This window comes from Corvus hawaiiensis, chromosome 10, assembly GCF_020740725.1.
Source record: "Corvus hawaiiensis isolate bCorHaw1 chromosome 10, bCorHaw1.pri.cur, whole genome shotgun sequence".
Lineage (NCBI taxonomy): Eukaryota > Metazoa > Chordata > Aves > Passeriformes > Corvidae > Corvus > Corvus hawaiiensis.
The window spans coordinates 19,401,073-19,410,362 of record NC_063222.1 but is presented as its reverse complement, the minus strand read 5'-3'; the positions used below and the strand labels follow the sequence as shown (position 1 = coordinate 19,410,362).

The window sequence follows — 9,290 nt, the reverse complement described above, 5'->3', positions numbered from 1 at the left end:
GTCTGAAATTCGGTGGGGTGGTATTTCTCTAGGTTACCTGCTTTGTCTTTACTTCGTCTTCATACTCCTAGGTTAGCAGGGCCTTGTACCCACCCCTATTTGTTGTGGAGAGGGATGTGAGCTTCCCTTAAACCAGGGCAAAGATACGTTTGGTGTCAGTTGCCTTCACTCTCTGTCTCGGTGGAGAGCCAGCAGCACTGGCTGAATTCAGGGCCAAGCCTGCTTCTGGTGTGCACTGGGGTTTGCAAGTCCCTGGGCCCCCAGTGGGTGTAGCAGAAGAGGGCGATGGCCCAGCCTGCTGCTCATTGCTGCGTGACAGCTGCGACCAGAAGAGGGGCTGGGAGTGACCCCCTGTCCTCCAGGGTGAGCCTCAGATGATGGGTTGTTGCCTGGAAAGCCAGCATGGCTGCAATTTGGATGCCACGGAAACAATAGGAGCTAATTATTTCCTCTGATTCTGCTTGACTACAACACTAATTGTACTCATTAACAGCTCCAGCCTTTTCTCCTTTTCCTTGGGGAATCGCACAATTGCCTTTCATTTTTAATGGAGCCTTTGCCTTGGGCCCAGGAGGGGAGGCTGTGGCCAGCAATGGGGCACATCTCCTGCCCCACGTGCTCTGTGCAGGCCCCCAGCAGAAAGGGCTGCTTGGGCCAATTTGCTTGTGACTGCAGAACCAGCAGCCCATGTCTGGGACAATTACCAGCCTTGGGGCGTGGGAGACCTTCAGCCTCATGACTCCAATTGGAAATTCCTTGTCTTACTATTGAAGTCTAGATTGAAAGCAGCCAGGACTGGCAGAGAAAACAGTTTAAAACAGTCTTCTGAAGGACTTGTTTTCTGCATTGAGGGTGTCAGTTCTAGGCTGTCTCTTGAAACATTCCTTGCGCTGACAGGAATGACTAAGTGCTCCCCATGGTCAGGCAGTTAGCACCTGGCTGGGCAGGGAGCAGGGCTGTTCCCCAAGCTGTAGTGGCATCCCTCTGTGTGTTTATCGAGACTCATGGTCCTGTTCCTGCTTTTGGCACTTGTCACCAGCTCTCAACCAAATGCTCTTTTCCAGGCACAGTTTGTTTTCCCTGCTGTGAGCAGGTACTACTATGGCTGCTACTTAAGATTCCTTTTAAATACAACTCTCCCCTGCTGCTCTCCAATATTTGTTAGGGGGGATTTAGTTGTAATTACATTTTGGCAATCTAAGCAAAATTAGCCGTGCAAGGCAGGGCTGGAATACTAGCTGCAGGTTCCTTTTATTCACAGCACATTCAGCTTTTTGCAGATGACATCACTTAGGGCTTCAGTCCTGTTGTTGTGCCCAGCTGTGCGTCATGTCCACCTCTGTTATTTCGTGTACTCGCCCACTTCTCGCCTCTGATGCCCCTTGTCGAAGCTGATGCTGATGAGTGCAGGCTTGCTATTAAATCTGAAAATGCTGCGGTCCTGCTGTGCTCTCCCTCAAATACGCTTTGCGAGTGAGCTGTGGAAGAGCCCTTCCTGGGGAGGCTGTTCCTCTCCTCCCACTGCCCCTGTGGTTGAGATTTGGAGGAACTCAGCAGAGGTTCCTCTTGCTCAGCCTTGAGGAGAGTGAGCTGGCTGGGTGTTGAGTTTGTCCTCTTTAAGACTACTTTTCCTGAGGTCAGGAGAAAAGGAGTGTTTGATCAGTGCCAAGCACCAGGTGCCTTCTATGGCCTGGAGAGGGATGGAGCCAGACTGATTTTTGAGCTGGATTTTTGTCTTGTGGTCTGCTGTGTCCTACTAATGAGAATGGTGAAAACACAGGCATGAGGTTGTTTGGGAAGGGAAGGAGCTTCTGTTGTGCTCTAGAAAAAGGTTTCAGATCCTCTTCATTCAGGAAGGAAGCCTGTAGCCATGGGAGCCCCAAATCTGTGGTGAGTCAAGACCTTTCCTGCTTTCCTTATCCCAAAGGCTTTGAACACCCTCGAACTTCTTTAACTCCCTGCAAAGTGGCTTATAGGGAAAGTGGAAGAGCTTTGAACCCCTTTGAGCCCTGGAGCCCAAAGAAGAGCATTCCCTTGGGCTCTTCTTTCCCAAGGGGATGCTGAGCTGTGCTGGGCTCATGGGCCCTGGGTGTGTCTTGCTACAGCTGGTCAAGCGGGGGCTGATGGCTCTTCCCAGCCCACAGAGAGAAAGGAGTTCTCTCTGTGGAGGGGAGCATTTGGAGGATGATGTCACCTTGTCTTAGTGCTTCTTGATGGAGTGTGGGCACATGAGGCTGATACTGGGCTGGGGAGGCTTTTCCTCTCTTACTGCACTCCCCCTGTAACTCTCAGAGGGTGACCTGCAAGGTGTTCCCACACCAGATCCTGCAAAGTGCATCTGCTGCCCAAGATCTGTGACATCCCAGCTCTTGCTTTTGTTCCTGTCTCTGGAATGATAAACCACAGAGATGTCCTGAGGGCTGGTAAAACCACTACTTGGAGCTTGTGGAGAGAGTGGTCTTGGTCATGTGCTCCTGGCAGGCTGGAAGAGCTGATCTGTTTCCACTTGTGCTGTATGGACACGCTGGAGCCTGAGCTCACTGGAAGAAGCAGCACCCCTGCAGTGGTAAGAAGTAGGTGACAGTACCAGGCCCTGGAGACTGGCAGCAGGGCAATAGGGAGCCAATAATCAATGGAAAATGGCCAGACAAAGACAGACCAGAGCTCATTAATTATGCATCTTCTTGGGGACAGAGAGTCTGGGGGCTGTGGACATACCTCGTGCTCTGTTTTGGGCAGCTTATGGCAGCTCCTGGCTCTCACAGGGCTGGGGACACTGGGCCAGGAGGGTCTGTCCCTTCAGCCACTGAGAGGACATGGCTGTGGCAGGACAGGCCACAGAGTACTGTATAGTGCCGTCACTTACCAGCAAGACTGGGGCCAGGAGTACAGTGCCCCAGGACCTGGTCATCTCACCTAGGTCATGGCCATGGGAGGTGACCCAGGCAGGAGGTAGGAGTCAGCCAAGGTCCTCTGAGCACCTCTGCCTGCACTGGTGAGCACCATCCCCACCTCCTTCAAGGTGCCAGCTGGGAGCTTGGTATTCACCTGGTGTTGGTGCTGTGGGCACTACATATCTCGTAGGGATAGGGCAGGAAAAGCCGCCTTGCAGAGAGCAGGGGCAGACTGGCACAGCCCTGAGTGGTTCTGGGCCGTGACCAGGCTGCAGACATTCAAGAAGTGATGTCTCAGCTGCTGTTGTGTTTTCCTCCCTCCTCCATCCATGCCCACAGTGGCCTCACCTCTGGCAGGCAGTGCCAGGGGCAGCTGTGGGCAGTAACCAACTGGTTTTCTCCCAGCACCAGCAGAGGCAGCCGGTGCTGGGACTGTGAGGCTGATGCACGTGCTGGAGCCAGACACAGGTGGCATGAGCTGGATCACAGAGAAGCAGATACTGCTTGCCACCGTTCCCAGGCTGACCTCTCTCATCTCCCCTGCCAGCAGGGACAAAGCCAGAGGCCCCAGAGGTCACTGAGGGGCACAGGGGGATGCAGCATTGCTGGGATGGGGGGAAGGGGCTGTGCTCGACAGAGATGATCCCATAGGGCAAGGAAGGCTGGTGGGGGAGGGAGTCCTGCTGATGCTCGCAGCAGGAGGGATGCCAAAGGGCACGCATCCCTGAGGGTGTTTGGGTGCCTGGTGGCCCAGAGTCTTTCCACCTCAAGCTGCTGGCTAGGGATCAAGGACAGCACTTTAGCTGTCCCCATGAGCCATAGTCAGGGCATAAATGGAGGAAAGAAGTAGCTGCCACTAATCCCATCCATTGTTGGCCCAGAATGGGTGGCTGTAGCTATGATTCCTGCCCCACTGCCATGGCAGGGATGACAGTGTTCTCATTTATCCTGGGCTTGAATTTGTAAATTTGCAGTGGGGTGATGTGGCTCTTGCTGCCAGCACCGCTGCATGGCCCGTTAGATGTCTGACACTGCTCCAGTTTCCCCGAGTCTCATCTCACAGGACTGTGCAGCTTAGAGGTGTGTGGCCAGCCTGCACGGGGTGCACATCCAGCCTCTGAGGCGGGTGGGCATGGAGCAGAGATGCCATGGAGGCTTGCAAGACATGGAGGCTTTATTTCCACTTTCAGCACAGCATGAGCACCCCATGTTTCCCCTTCCCCCATCTCCACCACTGGGCTAGTGGGCACCTGTGAGCATCACTGTGGCAGGTACTGCTTGGGGTCCCCGGGAAAGGGCAGGGCGGGTGCCTGGTTGAAGTGCGCCACGAGGAAGATTCCAATGGTGCCACACACAAAGAGAGAGGCCATGATGAAGAAGCAGACACGGTCGATCACCTGTCCCACCATCATCCACTCTTCGCTCTCCTGCCAGCGGCACAAGAAGGGTGAGGGCTGCCCCCAGTGGCCCCATGCAGATCCCTCTCCACCCAGCCCTGACTCACGCTGCTGAAGTCGTTCTGCTCCCGCGTGGCATTGGCGATGTAGTTGCAGGCATCCACGCAGGCGCGGATCTCAGGCCCTGCCTCCTCCAGGCTCTGGCAGAAGTCCTGGGTACTGCCACTCTCCAGACCACGTCCTATGAGCAACAGAGCCAGCAGAGCGGGCACCAGCAAGCGCTCAGCCACCTGGCACAAAGCCCAACTTCACAGGGAGGTGCCAACCCCCCGGGGTCACTCACCAATCTTCTCCAGCACGGTTTTCATCAGCCCATCTCTTTCCTTTTGCTTCTCAAAGAGCAGCTCGGTCCGGGCTTTCCAGAGCATGTACTCATCAGCTTTCACCATGAGCCCCAGGGAGCTGCGTCTGCGGATGGCTTGCGGTGGCCCCGGGGTCTCCTCTGGCATGGCCATGCCCACGTAGCGGGGCAGGAGGTGCAGGAACACCTGGGCACAGTGTCACTAGCATGGTGCTATTGGGATGTTGGCACCTGCTGCTCCCCAGAGTTGAGAGTGCCTTGGTGGCATTGGGAACATCTGGGGCCTTCTCTTTGTGCCAGGACTTTGACTCAGATGAAGGCATGCCTGCCACCTTGCTCTGCAAGGGACACGGCCTTGATCCCCAAATACCCATCCCATTCCCCCTGTATAAAGGGTAGGGGGATGATAGCAGGTACCTGGCGCACTCTCTGGGACATGGAGTGAGTGTTGGGCGTTCTCAGGGAGACGTTGAGGACAATGACAGCATTCACCACAATCACCACTGTCACCACCATGAGGAAGGTCAGGTATCTGGGGAGGGGGCACAGAGCCTCAGTGGGGCTGCTGGGTCACAAGCTATGATCTTGCAAGATCCTTCTCAGTGCCCTCGTGGGCTGGAAGCTGGTGACGGGCAGTGAAACATGGGCAAGTGGCAGCCCTGTGTCAGCCCCATCTGGGCCGTGGGTTATTTCTGTACTCGGGTCCTGTCCCTGGGCACTGGCTGCTCTACAGCACCTGAAACCCTGCTGGAACAGTGTGACAAGAGGGTTGGCACCCTGGTCCCAGTGTGTCACTTACTTTCCAATGAGAGGCACAGCCTGGGAGGTCTCAGGCACCTTCTGGGCAATGAGGAAGAGGAAGACAGTCTGGGCCAGGAGAACATTGATGGAGACAGTGCATTTCTGCCCACCCGCTGCCAAGGAGGGGGAAAGGCAGAGTTTGGCACAGGGCAGTGCTGTGGGCATTGCCCTCCTAAGGCAAAAAAACCCCCACCCGAAAGCTGAATTAGACAAGTCCTGCCTTGAGGCTTTAACTATGGGATACCTAGAAATTTACACACTCCCCCCCATTCAAATACCACAGGAGTGGGTGAGAGATGATAGTGATGGTCCCCAAGCACGGAGGGGACGAGGAGCCCTTCCTGGAGCGTTGCTGTCCCCTTGCACATTCCCATGCCCGCAGTGGGCATGGTCCCAGTGTACCTTTAGCCGGCAGGAAGTAGACGAGCACGGCCATGGCAGAGATGAGGACACAAGGCACAATGATGTTGATGATGTAGAAGAGCGGCTTGCGCTGGATGATGAGGTAGAAGATGACCTGCTGGTACTGGATGTCATCTGGGGTGAAGTGCTCCGAGTTGATGATCTTCCGAGCAGGGCGGTGCTTGATGGCCCATTCACCATTCTCTACATTGTGATGGTGCCAGGTGAGTCCTGCTGTCCCCACGGGGGCACTGGGGCTCCAGCTTCCCAGTCCAGGGAGGAAGGGGAGGACTGGTGATTGGCATAGGCCCCACAGGGCACCCAGGCTGCGTACAGTGCTAGAGACTGTCGTGAGGGAGCTGAGCACTGTGGAACATGCCATGGTGCCTGGCAAAAATACCCCAAAAAGAAGTTGGATGGGGCAGCTGGGCACATATGGGGCACCTTGAACTCCTTGGGGGCTCCCAGGGCTACAGGGGGGTCCCCCCATCTCCCCATTTCCATGGTGCCACAGAGGGAAGCCAAGCATGACACTGGGTGACAGCGCACTGCTCTCCCCTGCTCTCCGTGGGAGCAATAGATTTTTTCCCAGTCAAGATCGCAACTCAGGCCGGTAATGAAAAAATAAATCTCGCTGCCCGAAAAGCATTTTGTTCCTTCAATATGCAATTAAAATGTGATGGAAAACGTCATTGTTTGGCCATGACAGCTACGTTCCCAGCATCAATCAAGCTTGCAGGAGCGGTGCTCTCCGGGAGCAGCTGCCAGACTGCGAGAGCCCGGAGCCGGGGGGGGTTAGAAAAACAAATCTCTCCCACACTCCCGCTTCCACTAATAACTTAAGTGCCCATGTAATGGTGGGAGCTGCTAATAGTCCCTGCAGCCCTGCTTTTGGCAGCCACCAGTGTAGCAGCAGACCTGTTGGATGTCCCCTTGTGCCATGGGTGTGGCTGCAGTGTTACCTGTGAAAGCCTCCGGGTCAATGGAGATCCACTCCACGGTCTGGCCTTCCTCCGCTGTCAGCAGCAGGTTGATTTCGTTGGCACTGTACGTCTGGGACCTGGGGAGGGATGAGGTGGTGGCACAGGCTGGCATGCACCAGGCTGGATGGGCAAAGGGTGCCAATGTGGCACCAGGTCATGCTGGCCACCTCCAGCTCTGCTTTGGGGTGCTTGGCTTGCCCATGGTGCCTCCTGACAAGTGGCAGGGGACAGGTAGGTGTCACTTATCTGCCCAGGGGCAAAGGTGGGCATGCCATGCTAATCCCTGTGTCCCAGGAGGAGCTGCCATGGTGCCCATGCTCACTGGAAGACCATGGTGCAGTTCTGCCAGTCGAAGGGGAAGTAGGTGACGTGGATGACACAGACGCTGCGGTAGATGGCAGGGGGCAGCCAGTAGATGCTGCCATCAGGGGACACCAGCACATTGGTGTAGAGGGTGATTTCAAATGTCCCGTCAATGCTGGGGGGGAAAGGATGGGCTCAGCCCCAAACTATGCCTAGGCAGGCAGCTGCCAGCCCTATGTGGGGACATGTCCCCATTGCCCTGTCACCTACTTATTCTCCAGGACAATGTCGGGCAGCCAGACCATGGTGGAGGGCACCCGCAGCAGCTGGATGTTGTCGTATTTCTCAGGGTCCCAGCGCAGGCGATAATCAGACCATTGCTGGGAGAAGGAGAAAAAAGGAGGAGGGGTCACGGAGCTCCCCAAGATGAAGGAGATTGTGAACTGCCTGTGCTATGCTGCCCACAAAATGGGCTCATTTTGAGGTGCCCACAAAAGAGGGTGCAGGTTACAGTGCCAGCCCCCCATGGGGTGCCACACTGATATGCAAACATAGCCGGGTGTGATGCTGCCTAGAGGGGAGGGGTCTCACCATCTCGATCCAGACGTTGGTGGTGAGGGTCTCCTCCCGTTCATTCTGCCAGGGAAGGAAGGAGGGAGATGGCTTTAGTGCCCTGCCTTCTGCCCCATGTGTGAGGGCAAATTCTGTTCCACTGGGGGTACCTGGGGGGGTCTCTCACCAGGGAGATGAGGTTGGTGAGGGTGAGCTTGAGGGAGACATCGATGATCTCATCCCCCCGCAGGGCCGGGCGCAGTTGCCGATTGTAGTTGGACATGAGATCCTGGAGCAGCTTCTCCTCCTGGTTCCTGCAGCCCACACCTGGGAAGGCACACGGGATGGGGACGCGCCGGGAGGAAGACAGTGAGGTCACTGATGCCCCCAAGACCGGATACACTGAGCGGGGAGGCACAGGGGTGTATGCATGGGGAGGGGATGCCCGGGCGTGCGTTCCTGCGGGTGTGTGCGCTCTGCTCCATGATCCTGACAGTCCCGTCTGTGCCCTCCGTGCCAGCAGCGGGTGTGTCCCCACCATGCCCTCACCAAGCTCACCCGGGGAGCTCTCCAGGGCAGGACCCGGAGGCAGTGGACTGCCAGCACAGGGACAGCCCGGTGGGGCGGTGCCGGCGCTGTACTCCCAGGGGTGACAAACCCGCGAGTGCAAAGGTGGGGGGAGCAGGTGCCCCCCAGGCCTCTCCTGAGCGGGCAGATCTTACCTGCCAGGGTGCAGAGGACGAGGAGGAGGCCGTGGCCACGCATGGCGGTGCCGTGGGGCGCAAGGGCTGGGGCTCCGCTCGGCCGCCGGCGCCGACGTGTTCTGGGCCCAGCGCCCGCTGGGACAGGACAGCTGTCCCCTGCCACCGTCAGCTGTTCCCAACAGCCACGGGGACACGGGAGGGACGGGTGACCACCCACTTCCCCCGCTGGTGGGGTGATGCCAGTTTGCTGGGAAGCTCCTCTGGCATTTTGTGCTGGAGGGGTTGGAATTGGGGCGAGGGGCAAAATGAACTCCGTGCCGTGGGTTCCCCATGTCTCGCACAAAGGGATGCTTCCCCTTGCAGTGTGCAGGCACCCACAAGTTATGGGAAAGGGGTGCCCCCCTGCCAGCACATCTTGTCCGTGGCATGGTAGTGGCTACCCGCAGAATATAGGGTGGGGAAGGGGCAGGCAAGCCCCACTACATCAGCCTGGGGAATTACGCCCTTCCCGGGGGTTCAGATCCTTCTGGCCCCTGTGTAGGAGGGTCACGGGGAGGGGAGGTGGGGGTGTGGTGAGATTCCTGGCTCAGTGGAGAGGATGCGACAGCTGTCCTGGGCCGCTGCTGGTGGGGGGACGTCAGCTGTGTCCCCTGAAACCAGAGCCCTGGCATCCCGCTGCTGAGCTGGGGAAGGAGATGCCTCTGGGCCCCCAGCCTTGCACTGTGGGATGGGGTGTGCTGGGGGGACACTGTGGGTCCGGCTGGGGGACCATGGTGGCAGTGGGAAAATGTGGGCACTGATGGCATCTCTGCCAACTGCAGTGGGTCTGCAGGGGATGGTGCCATGCTGGGGGGGCCAACTCCTATCCCAGCCCATCCTGCCACAAGTGCCCA

The 9,290-nt window shown here is 57.2% G+C and overlaps 1 protein-coding gene across 1 annotated transcript; it reads right to left on the bottom strand.

Moving 5' to 3' along the window:
- Positions 1-4,045: 4,045 nt before the first annotated feature.
- On the bottom strand, positions 4,046-9,019 carry CHRNG (cholinergic receptor nicotinic gamma subunit). The gene is given in 14 exon segments (XM_048314966.1): positions 4,046-4,321; positions 4,399-4,532; positions 4,635-4,839; positions 5,070-5,184; positions 5,452-5,566; positions 5,856-6,059; positions 6,818-6,915; positions 7,161-7,316; positions 7,412-7,521; positions 7,733-7,777; positions 7,881-8,020; positions 8,416-8,473; positions 8,475-8,606; positions 8,608-9,019. Coding segments are annotated over 14 exon segments (1,737 nt in total). The 5' UTR covers positions 8,665-9,019; the 3' UTR covers positions 4,046-4,153.
- Positions 9,020-9,290: the final 271 nt, after the last annotated feature.